The sequence below is a fragment of the Poecilia formosa genome, unplaced genomic scaffold (genome assembly GCF_000485575.1).
Source record: "Poecilia formosa unplaced genomic scaffold, Poecilia_formosa-5.1.2 Scaffold2232, whole genome shotgun sequence".
NCBI lineage: Eukaryota > Metazoa > Chordata > Actinopteri > Cyprinodontiformes > Poeciliidae > Poecilia > Poecilia formosa.
Genome location: NW_006802171.1, coordinates 6,108 through 28,822, shown reverse-complemented (window position 1 = coordinate 28,822; position 22,715 = coordinate 6,108). Strand labels below are relative to the sequence as shown.

General features: G+C 37.8%; 1 protein-coding gene, 1 long non-coding RNA gene and 2 other non-coding genes across 4 annotated transcripts; 2 read left to right on the top strand and 2 right to left on the bottom strand.

The window, feature by feature from the left end:
* Positions 1 to 246: 246 nt before the first annotated feature.
* Positions 247 to 318, bottom strand: trnac-gca (transfer RNA cysteine (anticodon GCA)). Its single transcript has one exon. It is a non-coding gene; the product is annotated as a tRNA-Cys (tRNA).
* Positions 319 to 1,470: 1,152 nt separating this feature from the next.
* On the bottom strand, positions 1,471 to 1,542 carry trnac-gca (transfer RNA cysteine (anticodon GCA)). Its single transcript has one exon. It is a non-coding gene; the product is annotated as a tRNA-Cys (tRNA).
* Positions 1,543 to 2,853: 1,311 nt separating this feature from the next.
* LOC103133077 (plexin domain-containing protein 1-like) lies at positions 2,854 to 7,626 on the top strand. Its single transcript, XM_007544841.2, has 11 exons — positions 2,854 to 2,969; positions 3,057 to 3,179; positions 3,250 to 3,368; positions 3,449 to 3,548; positions 5,988 to 6,083; positions 6,177 to 6,258; positions 6,323 to 6,383; positions 6,470 to 6,587; positions 6,680 to 6,706; positions 6,784 to 6,941; positions 7,027 to 7,626. The coding sequence occupies exons 1-11, from the start codon at positions 2,873 to 2,875 to the stop codon at positions 7,138 to 7,140; spliced, it is 1,095 nt and encodes a 364-aa protein (XP_007544903.2). The 5' UTR covers positions 2,854 to 2,872; the 3' UTR covers positions 7,141 to 7,626.
* A 1,117-nt stretch (positions 7,627 to 8,743) lies between these two features.
* On the top strand, positions 8,744 to 21,550 carry LOC103133076 (uncharacterized). The gene is made up of 2 exons (XR_475685.2): positions 8,744 to 9,161; positions 21,511 to 21,550. It is a non-coding gene; the product is annotated as an uncharacterized LOC103133076 (long non-coding RNA).
* The last annotated feature ends 1,165 nt before the right edge of the window (positions 21,551 to 22,715 follow it).

Genomic DNA, 22,715 nt, shown 5'->3' with positions numbered 1-22,715 from the left:
TTTTTTTTTGCCCCAAAGTAATGCTGTGGAGATTTAGCTTGTTTTACAGATAAGGATATTTGAACTTACCCTCTCTGGGTTCTTCACAAAACAAAAAGTCAGGGAATAACACTATTTATGAAATAAATATATATTTTCCCGACTATAAGCCTCAACCCCAGAGTTACATACAGTAAACATACAGCTGCAGATATGTCTGCCACTCTAGGTTTTCCACATTAATCTGGATGTTTACAGATTTTAATCAGGGGGCACCCAGATTTGAACTGGGGACCTCTTGATCTGCAGTCAAATGCTCTACCACTGAGCTATACCCCCACATCATGAAATACATAATCAGAGAATTGGAATTCTTGAAAGTGCTTCTTCGTAGGCGAAGGTTTTTAAATCTGGATTTGAAGCACATGAAGCTTTATCTGTGTGGAATATATTGTAGACTATCTTACAAAATCTGATTATTCAGCATACTTGGTATTGAAAGTGCTGCATTGACAATGACAATCAGATATCTATCAAACATTTCTAGTCTTTTATATCTCATAGATATATTAAAGTGTAAACTATTTAACCTCTTTTTAAAATATTTTGTTGTACTTGAAGTGATTTTTTCCCCCAAAGTAATGCTGTGGAGATTTAGCTTGTTTTACAGATCAGGATATTTGAACTCATTTGAGTTCATATTATTTTGCATCTAACAAGTGTTTAGACTTGAGCTTTGAATTTGCTGAAATCCAGAAAATTGGTGCATCCTCCATTAGGAATTTTTCAGAAACACCATTATTAGCTCAATCTGATAAATTAGTCATGGTTTTACTGCGACAGACTGGCGACCTGTCCAGGATGTACCCCGCCTCTCGCCCGGAACGTTAGCTGGAGATAGGCACCAGCACCCCTCCCGACCCCACTGAGGGACAAGGGTGTTCAGAAAATGGATGGATAGTCATGGTTTTGTCTATGATCCCAAAATTCCTAACATTTTGTCATCAGCAAATGTATGAACTCTAGTTGTTTTTAGTTAACATTACATCTATAATTAAGTTCAGAATATGTTCCTGCTGTACTTGCCAAAGTGATGCAGAGTTCGAATAGATGGGGAGCATTTTATGAATTTGTACAGTGGCTGTTGAGAATTTAAATTAATGAAATTGTTTTTTAATAGGTTTTAATATCTGGATTTGAAGCAGATAAAGCCTTGATATCCTTTTGAATTTAACAAAACTGATTGGCTGGCATCAAAATATTTGCTACATACNCAAGATGTTTATTGTCATATAACATATACAGTCAAAGAATTTAAATTCATGAATATGTTTTTTAGTAAGTTTTTATGTAGGTTTTTCAATCTATATTTGAAGCACATAACACTTTACCTCTGTTGAACATATTGTAGTCTGTCTTACAAAATCTTTTTATTCAGCATACTTGTTTTAGAAAGTGGTGCATTGGGAATTTTGCTAACAGATATTAAATAGGGGGCACCCAGATTTGAACTGGGGACCTCTTGATCTGCAGTCAAATGCTCTACCACTGAGCTATACCCCCACGTCATGTAATACATAATCAGAGAATTGGAATTCTTGAAAGTGCTTCTTCGTAGGCGATAATGAAGGTTTTTAAATCTGGATTTGAAGCACATGAAGCTTTATCTTTGTGGAATATATTGTAGTCTATCTTACAAAATCTGATTATTCAACATACTTGTTATTGAATGTGCTGCATTGACAATGACAATCAGATATCTATCAAACATTTCTAGTCTTTTATATCTCATAGATATATTAAAGTGCAAACTATTTAACCTCATTTTAAAATATTTTGTTGTACTTGAAGTGATTTTTCCCCCAAAGTAATGCTGTGGAGATTTAGCTTGTTTTACACATCAGGATATTTGAACTCATTTGAGTTCATGCATGCAAATATTATTTTGCATCTAACAAGTGTTTAGACTTGAGCTTTGAATTTGCTGAAATCCAGAAAATTGGTGCATCCTCAATTAGGAATTTTTCAGAAACACCATTATTAGCTGAATCTGATAAATTAGTCATGGTTTTGTCTATGATCCCAAAATTCCTAACATTTTGTCATCAGCAAATGTATGAACTCTAGTTGTTTTTAGTTAACATTGCATCTACAATTAAGTTCAGAATGCGTTCCTGCTGTACTTGCCAAAGTGATGCACAGTTCGAATAGATGGGGAGGATTTTATGAATTTGTACAGTGGCTGTTGAGAATTTAAATTAATGAAATTGTTTTTTAATAGGTTTTAAAATCTGGATTTGAAGCAGATAAAGCCTTGATATCCTTTTGAATTTAACAAAACTGATTGGCTGGCATCAAAATATTTGCTACATACTTGTTTTACCTATCAGGATGTTTGAATTCAGCATATTATGTATTTGTACAGTGGTTGTTGAGAATTTAAATTCTTGAAATTGTTTCTGCATAGGTTATGACGTAGGTTTTAAAATCTGGATTTGAAACACATAAAGCTTTGTGGAATATATTGCACTCTATTTTTCAAAATCAGATAATTCAGCATGCCAGTACTTGTTATTGAAGGTACTGCATTGGGAATTTTGTTAACAGATTTTAAATAGGGAGCACGCAGATTTGAACAGAGGACCTTTTGATCTGCAGTTAAATGCTCTAACACTGAGCTATACCTCCACATATTGAAATTTGTGTTATTGTTCTGTTCTGTGCATATGACTTCTGAATCACTACATGAGTAGTTTTTTATTCTTTGGTAATATGATTTTATGCAGCAATTTCTCAAAGACATTAGTTAATCCTCCAGGTTTGTCTGAGAACTGAGATTGCCATGAAAGAATTTAGATTTTTTTCCTCTTTTTTTGCACTTTCTGACTGCTGTATGAGTTTGTGTCTTTTCTGTTTGCAGAGAGTCGCCTTGTCTTTTGACTTCCCTTTTTACGGACATTTCTTGAGGCAGATTACCATTGCAACAGGAGGTACAACTCCAGTAACCTTTCCTCTTTTCCACATATGCTCTCAGTGGGATGTTTTAAATATATTGTCCCATCTGGTCTTTTTTTAAGGATTCATCTTCACTGGAGATGTTATTCACCGCATGCTGACCACCACACAGTACATCGCCCCTCTGATGGCTAATTTTGACCCCAGCTACTCTAAAGACTCCACTGTTCAGTACCTGGATAATGGTATGACATCATCTCACATGTTGGCACCCAGATTTCACCCAGATGTTTGAAAGTAACTTGTTTTCTGTAGGAGAGGTGTTTGTGGTCCAGTGGGAGAGGGTTCGACTTCCAGGCAAAGAGTCAGCTGGAGCCTTTACGTTTCAGGCTGCTCTGTATAAGACAGGAAGAATTTCTTTCAGCTACAGAGACGTGAGACGGATTTTTCATCTGTGCTTCTAGATATTTAATCGTAATTCACCAACTTTGATATTCTGTTTTCTGCTGAACAGATTCCTCTGACACTGGATGTGATCGGATCGGCCGAACATCCAGTGAAGGCCGGATTGTCAGATGCCTTCATGGTCATGTCATCCACGTCACAATCACCAGGTCAATAGCTGCATTTCATCCACATAATTGCACAATTTTGATTCATTTTTGAATCATATTTCGAAAAATAAATTTGTTTACTGGAAACAAAGTAATTTCCAAAAATCTTAAATTTTTTGATGAAAGGTTTTGGCTGGATGACAGTGTTTTTGGACCACATAGAAACTGGTTTATTTCCCAAAACCGCAATGGAAACACTTTTATTGCATCACACGAGTCGTGATCAACAACTGGATGTTTCTGCTTTTGGAAAAGATGAAGAAAGATGTCAACAGAAAGTAGTTGGAGGATGATTGTGCATCATGTTTTTTTAATGACTTAATGCATGAACAAACTTGTTCGCATGATTTTAATTGTATTTCTTATTTAATGGGAACACCACAATTGCAAAATTGTGTTTTATTTGACGTTAGCAAAATGCCAATAAAGTTTTGCAGGCATTTGTAATAGAAACACAGCTCCTGGCACAAAACACAAATAAGAAGACAACAGGAAGTAACTGGAGGATCATGGCTGGCATGTTTTTTAATGATTTATCACACTAACAAACTTATTCTCCGGTGATTTTAACTGGGTTCTTATTTAATGGAAACACAGCAATTGCGAATTTGTTTTTTGTTTTTTGGTTGTTTTTTTTACATTAGCAGAATATCAGCAGAGTTTTGCACAGATATAGTACCCTTCACACTTATTGGCTCCCCTGGTTAAAATGTGGGGGGGGAAACTAAGTTTTGTGGCAGTTGCATTATTTTTATATCACCCTGATTATTTTTTCTTGAATAAATATGACAAATACATACATATAAATAATTATAAATAGTAAAAATATCACAAATAAATAAAACTGAAGCTTTTTTTTAATGTATTTTTACTTTTTTAAGGTAATCAGTGTTGAAAACTGACCAAAATGGGAAAGACAGGACAACATGTCAATCAGTTAAGGTGGATGTGCTGTATGTTCAGTCTACAAAGAATAGCTATTTGCCTAAACTTGCCACATCTACTTTGGAGGCTTAAAATAACTTGAACTATGACAGGAGCAACAAAATTTTGCATTTTTATTTGCGAAGTTACGAGGATGATAAGAGAGATGAAAAATAAAATAAAATAAAAATAAAATCTATAAAAATCAAATCTATCTTCAGGTAAGCAAGTTTCCATAACAACTGCTATCTGCATGCAAGCTGGTGGTTTGGAGTTGTTGCCAGGGAAGTTATTTTTTTTCTATTCTTCCCTGAAAAATGTAAACATGTGGACTAACAGTGTGCTCTATGGTGAGATGAGACAAAGATTGAGCTCTTCAGCAACAAACACTCCCAGGGTCTGTGTTGAAAGAGCATAAATATATAAATATCTCCCGCCTACTGTTAAGTCAGGTGGATGCTGAGAGTTTGTTGCTTGTCCACAAACACTGTGTTAAATATCACAGATTGTTTTTTTGCTTTTGTTGTTTAAATTCCAGGACATTTTGTACAACAATATGCTGTTCTCTGCCAGGAAACTAAAAAGCACTTTGATATGTGGTTTTGCAGCTGGATGTGAATTCAAGACATCAACCCAACCCAACTTTATTTATAGGCACTTTTACAATAGCAAGCAAGATACCAACACCATATAAAAGCATCCAACATAAAACAACCAAACAAAAGATGTTATACACAATGTGACAAATAAAGTGATCTCTCTCATGCTAGGTCAGATGACAATGAAAAAAGATGGGTTTTCAGAAAACAATATATAAAAATATATATTTTTAAAAGTTACAAAAAGAATCTTGTAGTGTAATCTTTGAAAAGATTACCTGAGCTACTATTGCCATCTGAAGAAATGCACTGCTCCTGACCAAAAGCAACCAATCAGAGGCAGGAGGACGTGTCCTAGCGCTGTCAGTCACCTCATGCACTCGCTGCTAAATGTGTTAATGGCGGACAAACTTGTCTTTTTAAATCTGCTTTTGCTTGAATTAGTTTTGTGTATTTGTTATTTTGTTTCTTGAAAGGTGATAAATAAAGTTTTTGTTACTTACTTGCAGTTAAACGTTTCAGGAAAACTGTTTATCCGCCGCCATCAGTGGCCATGCTAGCTAGAGTGAGCATTCACGATAGACTCTGCTATCAGAAAGAAGCTACTCCTAAGCAGAAAACAAGGTTGGATAGCAGGAGGGTGATTGACAGCTCTAAGACCCTCCTCCTGGCTTTGATTGGTTGTTTTTAGTCAGCGCTAGGAAAAGTCGAAGGAACTCTAATTTTTCACAGATTATTTGTCTCAGACCATATTGTCACGACATAATGACAGTTTCAACAAATATGTAAAAAAAATATATATTTTTAAAAGTTACATACACCAGCTTTAAGGGTTTTTTTTTACCAATAGAAGTGAACAATGCTGTAATTAGTCATTAGACAATACTATGTTTACATTTTATTTCTCCTTTTCAAGATGGAGCTCAACAAACGATCTATGAGTACCATCGAGTTGAAATCGACATGACAAAGATTACCAATTCATCTGCTGTAGAGATCACACCACTCCCCAGTCAGTGAAATCTCTCACGAATGTTTCATATCTTAATATCAGCTTTAAAACAATGAAATCTCATTTCACTGATTTTCTCTTTTTTTTTTCCAGCTTGCCTCGTACATGACAGCTGTGAGCGCTGCCTCTCCTCCAACCAAACGTCTGGTTGCAGTTGGTGTAACGTTCTGCAGAGGTGAGCAGCTAAACAGCTCAAATAAAAATGTCACTCTTTGTTTTATTCAAACATCGTGTTTCAGGTGTTCAGATGGAATGGACCGTCACAGGCAGGAATGGTTGGATTATTCTTGTTCGGAGGAGGTAGGACTGGGGCGCAGATGTTTGCTTTAATTTGACTGTGTTTTGAAGTGAAACAGAGTTTTATTGCTGTGTGTGTGTGTGGACAGAGCAAAGACGCAACTTGTGATGATTACTTCAAGGAGGATGGTTTCACGGCTTCTTCTGTTGCACCAAAAACAGAGGACACAACACCTTTAATTCCAGAACAAAGAGAGTGTAAAAGAGGTAATCTTTCCCAGATGATTTTATTTGTTAAACATAATTACTTCAGAATTCTTGAACAGAACTAAAAAGCTAAACACACTAATTTCTTCCAGATGATGAGATTTTCATTACGGGCAGCGGTGAGTCACAAATAAAAGTTATTAATCACAAATCATTGCTTTGGATTTAAAAACACGGATGTTTATTTTGGTTTCAGATGTGAAAACAAAGTCTTCAACCAAAAGTAAAGAATTGTCTCACACTGGTATCATAGCGGGGATAGCGGCCGCTCTGGTCTTACTCTTGGCTTTGATACTTGTCGCCATTTGCATCCATTGCTATCCCACTGGCTTATCACCTCTCTACCTCATCCAGGTACGCCACAGATATAATAATAATAACAAAATCTAACATGCTTGTTGTGTTTATATCATATTTTCCATTAAATGTTGCCAAACAGAGACGCAAAAGCTACTGGCCATCCATGAAGTTCCAAAATCAGCGACCAGGATACACAGAAGTTGAGGGAGAAGGTCATGAAAAACACAGCATCGTCGAAGCTGGGCCATGCTGAAATGTGCAAATCTGTGCAACCATCTACGTTTTAAACTGAAGCACTGTGACTTCTTTTTCCACCCCCCAAAAAATATAAAAAATGTGTAATATTTTGGAACAGTATAGCTGAGTTTTACATATTTGGTGACAATTAGGCAGTATTTGCACACTGATCAATTTCACATGAAAGGTGTTCAAAAGTATGCATAGCTATGTCTCATAAAGAGTCTTATACACTAAAGTGAGCGCTCCTTCATTGATCCAATAAAGAAATTGGAAAAAGGGAGTTTTAGTTTCTTGTGCATTCAATTGAATTATTATTTTTTTTACTTTCACAAAAAATCCTGAGTATGTTGTACAGTGCAGTTTTGATTTGTTTTTATATTTTTTCAGATAAAGGTGAGAGAATTGTGCTGTGCATTTGTAATTACCCTCATTTTATTCTGATTCCTCTATATAAAGTCCATTGAAACTAATTTAGAAGTCATTAAAACCAATAAAGAGAGTTCTCTTGTGTGTAATTTAATCTTAGGAGATGTTCTGTGAAGGTTAGTTAGGGTACATTACTCCATGAAGACCGATGACGATTCTCGACGGGTCAGAAAAATGCTGGAAATAGTTTTCCAAATGATACACTGCAATAGCTGAATGAAATATGTTTTAATTTAAGATTGTGATAGAAAAGACCAGAGAAAAACAGTAAAAAAAAATTGGGTTTTGCTACATGTTATGCTAACTTTCTGTTCTGTTTGACATTATCCTACTAGAACTGTTTCACAATAATATCATTTTATTATTTTTTTTCTTCATCTTATTAAGTTGATTGGAAATGTCCAAATAATAAACAGTGACTTCCTGTTTCCCTGAGGTCTAAATATTATGTGACAGAGGCCTGCTTCAAAATAGGGAAAACACAAGAACATAGCATTCAAATAAGGAAAAGTGTTTTATCCTTCATATATCAAAAAAGTTGCTGCAAGAATTTGTAGTAATATTTAAATATTGTAAACACATCAAATCATTACATCTTTATCTTACAACCATGTGAACACAATGGAACACAAGAAAGAGTCTAAAGCTCACTGTTAAAAGAAATTCAGCTTTGAATTACATCATGTGGTCCCAGTGTCATTGAACTTACCTTTTAGTTTGCTAAAAGAGAACCATAGGTGCTGTTCTGCTGAATAAAGTGTTATAAACAGGTCCAAACTCCTTCAATAGAGTCCAAAGACTAACCATGCACGTTATGTTCATTTGATTTTCTACATTTTCCTGTGGTGTGATAATGACTGTCCAGTGCATAGAAAATAGATGAATGGATGATATTGTTTGTTATAGCGTTTGCCAGCAGGTGTCGCCCTACGCAATCGTTTCACCTGGACATGAAGTAGGACATGCAGTGAACGTGGCAGATGAGTAAAATGTGATTTAGGAGCACTGAATTGGTGGAGCCCCAAAATCTGCAAGATGACTGCATTAGTTTGCTATGCAAGAACAGATGGAGCATTGATAGGACAAACAGGAGGTGCACGGGGCTCGATCAGACATCACTAAATACTGATTTGCAGACACATCTCTTACAGTATTTAGTGGATATTTTCAAATTATATATTTTCTCATTAAGTCATCTGACGAGTAATTACTCATTCAATGAAAATTTAGGTGGGAAAAAAGCCCAAATTGTAATTTTTCCCCCCCTTCTGTACACGGACACGCGCATTGTAAGGAAGGAGAGGAGGGCGTCGGGGGCGTGCTTTCCGTGTCTGGTTAATAGACTGACAGCCAGCTGTGCGGCTACAACAACAATCTCCTTCGCTACAAACAACTAGATTCTGGTTTTGGTCAGCCGCCAATCGCAACCGACTTCTGTAGCTGGTGTTTTAAAGCGAACACTCGACAGCACGCTGCCACTTTTGTCCCGTATCATCGCCGGGTTGTCTGCTAACTAGCTAGAAGAGCGTTTCCTCCAACATGAATCCGATGTGTGGCAGATGTAATCAAGTCGTTTACCCCACGGAAAAAGTGAACTGTCTGGACAAGGTAAGAGCTCGAAATATCTCTGTCTTTCTTCTTTTTTTATTTTGGAACATGAAAGAAACCGGGTTGAGTTGTTTTGGACCCTATCTGGGGTTTTTTCTGCCTCGCTAAAAGCGAAAGCGTTCACATAATTCGGTGAATGAACTGAACTGAAGACAGAGGAACAGGTATGTCGACGTTAGCAAGCTAGCAGCTAGCCAGCGTCTGGCAATGCGGTGGCACCACAACGTGGTCGAAAAGGGAAATAGTGCCCATCCTGGTTAATAATGTGCTCCTTTTATGTTGTTTTTGTGTATTAATTTGGATTAAGGTGTTTATTCGCCCGCAAGCGAGGCTTCGATGTGCTCCCGACAACCGAGCCTTGTCTGGGCCCAAAACGACAAAACACACCACTGCTTTCAAACAGGGCGTATTTATTCATTATTTAGTACGTTTTTACCCTCACACATAAACCTCCTCAGGTGGAGGTATTTCCGTCAGGTTTCTGAACAATACAGCACTTTATCCACGACCGAACACGTTTATTTCCGTGTCCTGAACTCCTCCCAGGTAGCGCGGATTGTCTCAATTTCACCGGCTAATCTCAAATCGGGGATTATTTGACGAGTTTACTTGTTTGGATTCACCCAAAACACACCGCTAATCTCAGATCAGGGGGTAATCTCATCAATTTTACCCACCGTGACTCTCGAGGTCAGTCATTGGCAGTCGTGGCACAACTAAAGGAAGTGTTAATGGTGCAAGTCTTGTTCCTGTTTTGTCTCTTAACTCGTTGAAAAATATGGGTGCGCAAAAACATTTGGAAATTCAAGTTTGTTAAAGAGTTCTGCAACTATTTAACTGTACAAGACGCTGAACTTGCTCAAGCTCAGTCCCTACTGTACTCATCTGGGTGGGGTCTCTGCTTTGAATATGAATTACAACATCTCTCTTAGGGATTGGTGATTAGGACTTGAACTTTTCTTTTAGTCAAGATTCGTTCTTGTATTGTGAAAATGGGGTCTTAAAACATATTTCTCTTAAAATAAAATAAGCTGCATCGGTTACATTTAGACATCCATCAGTCCGTTCTTATTGTTATTCCTTAAGTGATTAGACAATTATTAGCAAAACTACTAACAATCTCCACAATTTTAGGTTTGTTACAGATGATGAAACAAGTGAGATTTTAAAAAATAATAAATTTTTAATTGAATTCAAAACTATTCCCAAACGTTAAAGCATTTGCAGCAATTCTTGTTTTCTCTATTATGTGTTACAGTCTTAAAAGCAGAAATTGAATCGGTGGGTCAGACCTCAAGGAAAACTGTAATTTGTGGTCGGCCATTCAAAGCCTGATCAGCATAACTCAAGTTACATTCGGTGGAAGTATTCTGCTAAACGGGACATGATAATTGCAGTGATGTCGATCATTTCTTGACAGAATGATGCAGCTTTTTAAAAAAAAAAAAAAAAATTATTCATGGAACTGACGTTGGGTTTTGATAACATCACCAGCTAGTTTCTCGGTCTCATCACCTGATTAATTATAAATTACTTACAAAATTTCCGTTATCAGCCTTATTACATTCTCTGCTTAAAAAAAGGGTATTTTTTTCATGCTTAAATGTTTTAAATTAAACAAATTTCAATATCAGAGAACGGTAAGCTGAATAAATACAAAAAGCACATTTGAAATGATGACTTAAGCTCTGAAAACCAACGAGGTCCAATCTGAGTACTGTGCTTTTCCCCATTGTCCTGTTGTATTAACTCAAGATTAAGTTGTGTAGCTTCACCAACTGATAGCCAGACATTTTCCTTCCTGACTTTCTGGTAGAGGACAGAATCACTGGTTCCATTAATTATGAGAGTTGCCCAGCCCGTCACACCACCACCAAGTTTGACTCTGAGTATGATGATCTTTTTCTGAAAGGTCGTTTAATTTACACTAGCTGCAGCCTTCCAAAAATACCTAATTTAGTATCGTCACTCCACAGAATATTTTCCATAAAGTTTCAGATGATCAATATGTTTACTGGTGGATGTAAGACAGGCCTTTGCAGTGGTTTTGGACCTGGAACGATCCAATGGCTGTTATTTTTATAATTGAATCATGTACACTGATCTTAACTGAGACTTTTGGGAGTCTAGATGTTGGTTGTTCTGGGTGAGTCTTCTTGTGGTTATCTGGGATCCAAAAACCTTAGAAATGGATTTGTAGTCATGACTGATGGAAGTCTTTGTTTCTCATCTGTTGATGAATTTCTTTAGTTTTAGCGTTATTTCTAATGAAAGGATTTTCTGATTGTACATGTCTGCCAGTAATCATGTCAGGGTCTGGCTTGTGAAATGGAACTTATCTTTCTAAAAATATGTGGTAAAACATAATTTTTATTTTAAAAATAAAGGAGAATATTATTTCACAGAAGTTTTTTTTTTTTGTATTACTTCTCCTATTAAAGGACAGTATTATATTTTTTTCCCAGGCATCAAGCACCATTTTATAGCACAATTAATCAAGAATCTATAACTTTCAGTTGTTATAAAAAATATATATGTATCAAATTTGACTTAATCCTTTAACCCATTGAAATTGGTTCCCTCTCTTTAAAAATCCCATCTCTTTCTGAAACTCCACTTTCAGTAAGTCATCACAACATGGCTCTGCTATTAAGCCATTAACAATGTTTTTACCAACTTTGCACTGAGAACTAGCTTTTGTGAGTTCAGCTGACTTGCAGTTCCAACAGGTGTTTGCTAATTGCTGCTGGCTAGTCTGAAGGAGCTGATTCGGGGGAAGGGCTACGTCTTGAAGGCGGAGCTAGGTCCACCCAGGTGTTTTTCACAGCTGGATGGTTGCTACAGAGATAAAAGTATTTCTCAAACATGCTTGAATCAAAGCAACACTCCAGGTGTTTTTGATGAAGAAATAACATAACAAAATTTAAAGCTCAAAAAAGTCTATTTTACATAATACTTCCTCCTTAGATAAAATCAAATTGGATATTATTTGTTCAGAACTGTTTAGGTGTGACAAATAAGTAGAAACAGGAGAAATCTGTCAGGTGGCAAGCATATTTTAGTCCACCAATTAGATATTTTGTGCAATGGATGCTTCAAAGTCTAGAGAAAATCAATCACTGTTGAGATGTACTTATCTGTCAGGATTGACAGATAAAAGAAGGTGGTGGAGAAAGCTCACAAAGCACTTTATCTAAAATCACATCATCCCCAGACTGGATGCGTCACTCTTCCGCAGAATGGACATGAATGGTATTTTCCCATTGTGCGTTCAACTGGAATTGATTTACCTCAGAAGCCCTCCATACCCGCAGCCGTCCTATATTACAGGGCGGATCAGACATCTCCACAGAAGTAATGTTGGTTTGTTACAAAGCTTGGATTGATGGAAATCAAATTGCCACAAGTGCAGCGTGAATGCGCTGTGGAATCCGCCCCGAAGCAGAGTGCATTCCAGCAGACAGACACTCCCATGTAGCATGCTCCGCTCCTGGCCTGCAGTGCCATCTTTCTGCTCTGACCCCAGCAAAGCAAGCTAGCTTTCCGTATGTTGACGTTTTCTGCCATTCTGTGTCAGACTCCCCACTTTTTTTTTTTTCTCAAAACTGCACACATTTGCATCTTTGTTTTAAAGCAGTCAAGGCTGATCTGAGTATTTTTCCACCCGCTCAGGTGTACATGTGGAGTAGCTCAGTGTTCTTCCACTTGTGCTTTGGTTCTGACGACCATTTTCACCTTCTGTGACAGGAGGTGAACAACCAGGCCTTTTGTCTGTGCTGGACTCCACTGCTTACAGCAGGACTGGCCCGGTAGTAGCAGCATGTAAAGACAGGAAGTAAACTTTAGTCCGGGCTCTTCTTTACAACCGGTTCTCCATCTCATTTTGCTTTCATTTGGGGCTTAACATACCAGCTTGTTGCATAAAGTTATTAAGAACATATTTAGCTCATTTATCCAGAGCATGCCTGTCAGTTTTGTGGCTTTGTTTCACAAAAAAGGCTTTGAAGTCCAGCCAATGAGATGTGTAACAAAGAAATTGCTGTGTGAGCAAAGTGATGTGTCCCAGTTTTCTACTTTTAAATAGATTTTTTAAAAATAAGAACATTAGTGCAAAGCTTTTCTTCCACTCTTAGTGTGTCTCCCGTTACTGCATATTGTCGTAGGTTTTGCTAAACAGGCCTGCAGGTTACACAACTCTGCTCCAAATCTTTTGCACGTTTTATTAATAGTCTAATTTGATATATAGGCCAGTAGGTGGTTACTCTCTTCTTGAACGGTTAACCTGCTGCTTTCAAAGGTCTATAAATGATTTGTGAAACTGACTTGTGCTTTCCTTCCTCATGTGGATTTTCTCGCAACAGAGGTGTGCTGCTGTTTCTAGGCTTCTGGGTAGTTGCAACAGTTGAGAGATCTTATTTTCAGCACTGCTGATTGGCTTTTATGCAACCATTTATCACCTACTTTACAAGTTCACATGGTCAACCAAAGCCTCAGGTTAGCCAAGTTTGGATTTGAATGTATTTTTTGCTACTTAAACAGAATTTTATTAGATTTTTTTTTACTTATTTTGATTGAGAGCTATTCAGTCTAGCACATAAACTAAACGATAATTTTGTCACCACACATAAGAAATATTTAAAATGCTGTTTGCTTATTTCTAAACCTTTAGGTAATGATTTCCCAATGCACTCTTCTGTTACCGTTTAGTTCCATCAGGCGTTAAACCTCACGCCTGAAACCTGACCTTAAACAATTTCATACTCTCGTTCTTAATCATTGCATATCATTTTAGTTTGCTTGGTAAGCAAGTATTTTTATGATTTATTGAGAATAAATGGCCACAAAATGCAGCACCTCTTTACCATTAAACATGAATTTGACATGAATACAAATATAAAAATAAATTTGATTTCCCTTTGGGTCAGCTCACTCTTCAAAAGAATGAGAGATTAGGACCCCTGATAAAACTAAAATAACTAATTGACCTCTTTGTTTTTTTTAAAACAGTACATAAAAGAAAAATACTTTATTAAAGTTGTTCTAAAACATCATCAGATCATTTTGGGGAAATACAAAATGACCCGTGCCAGACATCTCCAAGTCAAGTAACATGACCAGCACCTGTTTCTGTTTTCGGTTGCATAAGGCTAAAGATTGCATTGCTGGACAGAAAAACATATTTTCTCACTAAGCGGTTTACTACACTGAGGATCCTTTTTTAAACTGTCGGCAGATCATTCACGTCAGACTGTTATCTATGCTATTTTTATGACGATATCTACAGAAATCATCTTGTAAGAGTGGCTTGTGTAAAAATGCATTTTTGTAGAAGGAAATAATGCGTAGACACACTAGTTCTCCTTTTATTTATATACATTTTTGTTCTTTAATGTCTTGAAAGACCTCCAGAGAGCCTGGAGTGTTGCTATATAGTAAGCAATAAAATAGCTCAGGGCTTAATATAATACTCTGTCCTATCTTCCATTTTATGGCTAACCCATTTTTTAGGTTATTTAGCAATGCATTTGCTTTGTTTGGTTGCTACTGTAGGATTTTCCTGTAAGATCTGAGCGTCTATTGTGCTGCTTCTGCTCAATCACAGGAAACTGCAGTAAGGAAGGGTTAAAGGTCAAAGCATATTCATCTTGTACAGTCTTTACTGTTTGTAAAACAATATATCCTACATCCCATTCATATTTGCACGCATGCAAAATAAATAAAAAATCTCTAAAAAAAAAATCTCTAAAAAAAAAAAATCACCTGACTTATGTTTTAACTGCCAACGCTTCTAGATGAATCAGGCATTCTCGAATGTTTTGTTCCTCGTCTTAGGAATGGCAGCCTGTCTTTAGTCAGGTTATTTTGAGAGCTGAGTCATGTTGTCTAAATGCCACAAAGGTGAGGCGTCTTTAGCAACCACCAGTCACTTTCCTCTGATGTCTCCAACCACATCAGAATCACCCGAGCCATCGGCTTCACTGAGTAGGCCAGTTGTGTACGATCAGGAAGAAGGAACCACTTTACGTGTTGGGTTTTATTTACTGCACAGTTTATACCAGCGCAAATATGGTTTCACATTGCAGAGACATTTACAGCCATGACAGGGTTATTATGTGCTTGATTTACACCATGACAAGGACGATCTTTAATTATGTTCCTCTTTCATGTTTCTGCTGGGACATACTTTGGACATCTTGTCTGTTGTGTAAGGTTGGAAAAATTATTTAACTTTTAAAATCTGGCAGGAAAAGTTCGGAAAGTAAATTTTCACCTCATATCCAGCAAGTCTGTGAAAATCACTGTCTGCCTGCAGCTGAGCTACAATGCCCTGGGTTGAAACAAAAAAAAAAGTGACATTGAGTTTTAATTAGCTTGCATATGGTAATGAGTTGTATTATTATCCTTTCTAGCACAATCCAGATGTGCGTGTCTTTAGGCGTACCAGCACCACACTGCCTGATTCTCAAATTAAACTATGTCTCACATGGCGACCCAGGAAGTGGTTAACACCAGAAGATGGGCCGCACTTAACGCCTGAAACCTCACGCGCCACTCCATGATATTTTCAGTGCATAACTGCCTGACAATAATGGCTTCTACAATTTTAATAATTTATTTATACAGACTTTCATGTACTTGTTTGAAAAGGTTTTTTTTTTAAAAAAAACATGATTTTTATTTGATTTTTGACAAATAAAATGAAGTCCAAATCATCTCAAATTTCTCTTACTTTCCCTTCTGTATGCATGTTGTTCTTTCCAGGGGGAAAGTTGCTAACACTTGTCTAATCCAAAATATAACACTGGGACTATCTGTTCTTTTCCAAAAGAGAACAATAGATTTATTTAAGGGTTTTTTTGGGCATGCAAGACACTCGTATCTCTCAAAATATGGTCCTTCTGGCTGTATTTATGACCACTGCGATATAATCCTAACATGTTTTAAAGATCATTAAAAGGCCATATTAGTTTGCACAAAACATTCTGTCCTAAACAGTAGAATGATTTGTTTGTACAGTGAGAACATTCATAAATTTAATTTAAATTATACTGTGAAATCGATGCTTTTGAATCCAGTTTTAAGTGAGGTGTTCACTAACCAGCTCTATTATTTTCACTGGTATATCTGAGATTCTTCCTCCTAAACTACTTGACCAATACTGAGTGAACATTTTCTCTTGTCTGCAGGCTACGACCCTCATTGACACACACGCATCTCTCACATTGAGACATTTAACCCACATCCAGCCCTGCACACATGTATAATTGCGTGTATTACGTGCATACGCATTTGCCCTTGAGCTGCAGGCAGACAGAGATGTCAGTTTTTTGAGTATTTCATTTCTAGGGCTCCATCTCTGCAGTGTCCTCATTTTTCCAGCTGACTGTCAGATCCTGCCTTGGCATTACAGAGCAAGGTTTTCCGGGAACCAGACAAGGCTAACAGCTGGACGGCCCCTCTGACACACATTTATTTCCACAGCTTTGTTTGTCCCCTCTTGTGTAACTCTCACAATGAGCACATCATTAACAGACAATGCAGAGTGTCTGGGGAGTGGTTGGAATAGTGCATGGAGTTAAAATACGTCTCGGATGTTTCAGTGGGAAGCACTTTGGATTATGTTGTATCAACGTGCAGGTTCAGTATAAACCCAAACAGGTAAGCCTATCTCATTTAAAAATCACCAAGGAAGACTGTGATGTTTTTCACAAATGAGCTTTAAAACAACATTTATCATATCAAATATGTTAGTGGCAACAAATTATTTGTGAGGGACCTTGATCCAAAACCATTCCAGCATGCTTTTCTTGCAAAACTACAAAATCGAGTCAAATCAAGTTTATTTGTATATCATATTTCAGCAACCAGGCAGTTTAAGGTGCTTTACATCATAAAAACACAAAAATACAAAGTCATAGAATACACAGTCAACAGTTGAACCATTACAAAGCACCTGCAAGCATTACATCCAACCCTTGAAATGAGTATATCACTCCACCCTTCATAAGACGGGTGGAGTCTTATGAAGGGCTGTGGCTGTGGCTAACTCGCGTAGAAGCTCAGGGGATTAATACGTTTAGTGTTTTATGAGAATTGTTCCTAAATCCAGGTTCTGACTGCATGATCAGCCGTGTCAGACCAGATCTATTGTTGTACATGATACGTGAGAAAATGAGTTGTAATCTAGAGTCTGTGGTCATTCAGTGTGACAAGATGCTCTAACCGCCATTTTAACGCTCCAACAACTAAAGATGTCATACAACAATTATCGGTGCCAAAATGTGACTCCTTCCCATGTTGTCCAGTCATGAGTACTTCGATATTCCCTCTGTATCTTCTCTCTTTTCTGTGTCCAACAGGATTTCTGTGTATGTGATGTAGTTAAAGTATTCTCCAGCTACTCTGTGAAGCTTGACCTCTATAGAAATGTGGGCTATGGGTGCTGTGGTGGCGCAGGGGCAAAGTACAACCCCCATATTGAGGCCTTAGTCCTCATGCCAGTGGTCGCAGGTTCAATTCCCAACCTGGTGACATTTGTCACATGTCTTCCCCCTCTCTCATAACCCTCTTTCCTGTCAAACTACTTTCAGATAAAGGCCACTAGAACCAACAAAACCTTAAGAAAAAAAAAAAAGAAATGTGGGTTATAAATTCAGATTGAAATTTGTTGTAAAAGTGAGAAACACTCTGAAAATTTGGGTCTGGAAAAACTTTAACACCTTCAACCTGCTGTTCAATCATTCCTGGACTTGTATCTTATATTTCTGATTTGATTCTGCTACACCAACTATTACTGCAAAATGGCATCTTACTGTGTGACAGAAGCTTGTCTAAGGATTTTATTTTATTGAGTCAGACATGTTAAGCCTGCACGGTTTCTGACATTTTAGCATGGTATTGTAACATTTCTGGATTACCATGATTCAGGTAATGCAGAATATCTTCCCAACTGCTTTGAATTGTAACCAAACTAGGAAAAACGATGTGAGCAGGCTCCGTGATTAAACCACAACTATTAGTCAGAGCCTCCTGCTTAAAGGTGCATGATGTAACTTTTTTGAAGAATATTTTTTACATATGTCACTGTTGTGACAGTATAATGTTACAGATAATGTGGAAACATCCTCTCTAAACTGCTATTGCTGTCTGATACTCCCAGTCAAAAATAACCAGAGCCAGAAGGAAGGTCTTAGCACTGTCAATCAACCTCATGTACTCGCTGCTAAATGTGCTAATGTAACCTAATGTTACAGGAAACTGTGTATCCGCCATCATCAGTGGCCATTCTAACTAGCCTGAGCATCCACAACATGATCTGTTATCTGCAGTGTAGCAGACGGGGAAAGAAAGGGGATGAGACAGAGGGTGATTGACAGCGCTAACACCCACCTCCTGGCTGTGATTGGCTGTTGCTTTATTTTCACAGATCATCTCTCATACCATACTGTTATGACATAGTGAGAGTTTCAGCATATCTGTAAAGTAATATATATTTTTACAGTTGCATACTGCAGCATTAACTGCTCAATGCATGTCTGCAACCTTACAGGTCAAAGGGTAAAGGCTGATCCTTTCATACTGAAAAGAGACACTTATTTTAGTGGAGTACCATATACTTCAATTGAGAAATTGCAAATTTCCACCCTCTTCCAGGCCACGTCTTGCATGTCGAGACCTCCAGTTAGTAGTACAGTGTTGTAGGAGTGCATTGTGGGAATGTCGTGGGGACTGTTGCCATGCCTCCTCTGCCAACCTTACAATGTCTCAGTGACGATCAAATCACACCAGCTGTTCTGTTGTTGGCTGCAAAAGCAGACATCATTTGTATTTATTTTTCTGAGGGACGTTGGCATGAATCAGGATAGTAACGACAAAAAAGGTGGCACACAGCTTTCAATAAGCGACACTCTGAGAAGAATAACTTGCACATATCTGGAGTAGTGTGAGATTTTAGTTGATCATCAAGTTCACTTGTTTCATTCACACAAATTAACCAACCATGTTTTTGTAGTTTTATTTGTTGCATTCACAACTTTTTTCAGGTACAAAACTGGAGGCATATACCGCAAGACATTTCATACCGACCTCTCCTTTTGGCGCCATGTATACAGACACTAATATGTCAACCTTACATGTGTCAAACTGGAGACTTTTAAAGAAAATAAAATTGTATCAGTAGAAGAAATAGCCCTTTAATTGGGCCATCAAATTGTTTTTACAATTGACTGCAGCCAAAAGTGAAAAAAGAAAATTCCTGTAATTGTCAACCTGAAAATGGGATCACCTTACCTCTTCCAACTACAGCACATGTTTATTCAGGTATGCCCTCTAATGATTAATTCAGAAGTTGTGGTTAGGTTGAAACATTTTGCTGTCATCAGAGAGCAGCATTGTTTCCAAGTCATGCTTGGTTAGAGGGTGCCAAGTCTAGTCCTGTAATGTGGATTAGCAGGTTAGGGAAGCCATAGAAATAGTTTGCTAAATGGTTGACTTCCTCAGATTTGTGTTTTAATTTAGACTTAAAGTCAATGTTTAACCTGTCTAACATGAATGTCAAAGTCCATGCCTGCCTCTTTGACTCTCCTGAGAACAGTAAATGCTCTGTTTCAATAATTTTCTCCCAGCATGGGTGTGCATTTGTCCCTCAGATGATTTATTTGTTGTTTTGCTCATTGAAACGGCCCTACAGATCAACTGTATCCAGACAGCATGTAATCGTCCTGTTGTTTTTAAAGCGATTTGTTTCAAATAAAGAGAAACAGAGAGTAACGTGTCCATCTGCAGCTCCCTCCAGCCCGGCTGGGTTGTGGTTGGTTAAGGAGTTTGGACTTGAAGGTTTGGTTCTGTGTGTTTGGCTGTGGATCACAGCTCTCCAGATCACAGCCAGGGCCTTGTTTCCACTGTTAGCATTGTCTCTTTTATGGCCCAGTACAATATTGCTGGCTAGCAGCTACAAACATATGCACACTCTTGCCATTTGTCGGTGGAGACCATTCTGGGTGGTCCAAAGATGTTCCCATTGAGTCTTTTCTTCTTGGTTTGTGACTCAATTCATACCTCAAGTCTAAAAGTCATCCTTCTGGCTATATTCCTTTTACACATGCTGCATTATAAATGAATGTCTGTGCATGTTAGGTATGTCTCTGGCTTGTTTGAGAAACATTCAGAAATGTTCGTCGCAGTCTCATGTTTCTGCTGTTTTGATTAATCTTCTTGCGCCTTTTTCTGTTCGGAGGATTCTCGTTTTGTGTGTGGGCAATGGAAAGCGATAGAGTGGGAGAAAGAATGGGACGGATGGCAGGGTGCCCTAAGGCCATGTTAATAAGCATTCCCTTTCTTTTGGCCCTATTCTTTCTTTTGGTGTCTTCGCTCTCCTCCCTCCCTCTCTTCGAAGACAGCGGGATCAGATCATTGCTTCACTCCCCGGCGTTTCCCCTCTCGCACCCACCCTCTGCTGGCTGCAGCCTTTCCTCTTGCTTTGTCCAGCTCCTTACTTTCATGCTCTCCTCCCTCCTTTTTGGGTTTGTCCAATTCTCTCTCCTTCAATCTCCCTTTGAGACCACAGACTACAGATTAAGCTAACGCCAGAATAGGAAATGGGGTGTGAGGGTGGGAAGAGGGGATGAGGAAAACACTCTTGGTCCAAGCTCCTATGAAGATGAATTGAAGATGTTTGATATAATTCACAAGACTTTAAAAATGCAGAACCTTGTGACTCTGATGTGCAAACTGTGATATGTTCTCATCAAATACAATTTAACAGGTTCTCACACCACTGGCAGCCAGCTTTTTGTTGGCACCCAAAGAGGAAGTTGGTTTCTTAAGTTTTCAATGCCAGAGTGATTGCATCACTTTAGTGCGACAGTTCAAGCTGCTCATTTTTCTGAAATGATATGGATAGGTCACTCATCTGTTTAAATCCTTTAAGAAAAGGTTGTCCAAGAAGTAAAAAAAATAACTAAAATCTTTACTTTATTTTTTTCAGGAAAAACAAAAGAAAAATATGTCGTTTGGTTATTGGAGATCCATAACATAACATGTATTTTGCACATCTGCTGCAATAAAAAAAGACAACTACTTCTTAAATAATTTGGGGCTAAACTGAGCAAATTTATATCTGGTTGTAAGACCAGGATTTTGGTCACTTTCTTTCAAAATGCTTGCTACATTTAGTAAAGTTAGATAAGTTGAATAGAAGCTGATTTGGGTGCTGCAAAATGGGCTTTTCAATTAAAATCTATGGATAAACATGGTTGTACATTTTCCATTGCAAGAAAATCATGCCTGTAATAAATTTGTCCTGACTACAAATAAAAACTCCACCTGTTGTCTTGTGTCTTTCTTACAGTACTGGCATAAAGGATGCTTCAGCTGCGAGATCTGCAAAATGACTTTAAACATGAAGAATTACAAAGGCTTCGAGAAGAGACCATACTGCAATGCGTAAGTTTTCTAGCTAAATCATCTTTCTGTGGACGTCTCAGGGAATGTCACACGCTTTACATTCAAGGGCTTCAGCCTGAAGTCTCCATTTAATTTGTGCATAGCTCTGAAATTGGACTAAATGTTTGTGTGAGTGGTGCAACCCAACTACGGCCCCTCTCTTCCTCCTATTTATCTGCATCTATTCCAGCTCCCCCCCTCAAAGTGAAGGCCTGTGTGGGAAAGTGCTTCCCTCCCTCCCCCTTCTCAATGGGGAAGAAGGGTATCAACAAAGGAAATTCCTCAAGTTCCTCTACAGTGACAGAGGTGGACTCGAGAAACTAGCATGTTCCCTCATGCTTCAGTACATGCTGAAGTTCCCAACAGGAATCCATGGAATCCCCTCCCCTCTCATGTTACGCATAATAACTTCCTCCTCCTCCTCTTGAGCCCGTGTGTGAGAGCGGGAGATTGTGTGCACGTTCAGAGAGGGAGCGAGGGAAAGAGGCGTTGCTTCGTGTCCTGACAAGCTCATTTGCTGAGCTGCCATTTTATTGAGTGAGAAATGTATAAAGGAGCTGTCGGCTTGATCCCAGTTAGACATTCGTGTTTTGGTGATGGGATGTGCGACTTCTCCCCTGTCGTGAATAATTTCAGAGATAAACATTAGGTTTGAGGCTTTTTTTTTTCCCCTTCTTGTGCAAGGCCAAAGATTAGCTGCAAATTCGACATCTTGACATGTGACAGCTGTTGATACCCACTGATTTTTTTTTTCTTTCATATTTTGTCATGTCACAACATAAAAGCTTAACATATTTTCTACGGCTGCATCTAACGAATCATTCTGGTGATAAATCGAGTTATTCTAGTGATTAATTGGATAAATTAACTTGCACATTCTTCTGATTTTTCATTAGAACACTTAATTTTATTTTATATATCAAAAATGCATAATAAATGCATAACAAATGCAAAAAAATAATAATTTTTTCTTTAAATAAGAATATAAGCATTGTATTGCCTAAAATGCAAAAACAACATTCCTTTAGTGAACCCTTGGTCATTTGCAGCAAAGGATAAATGTGCAGCTAAAAAAAATACTTATATCAACATGAAAAATGCCCAATCCTT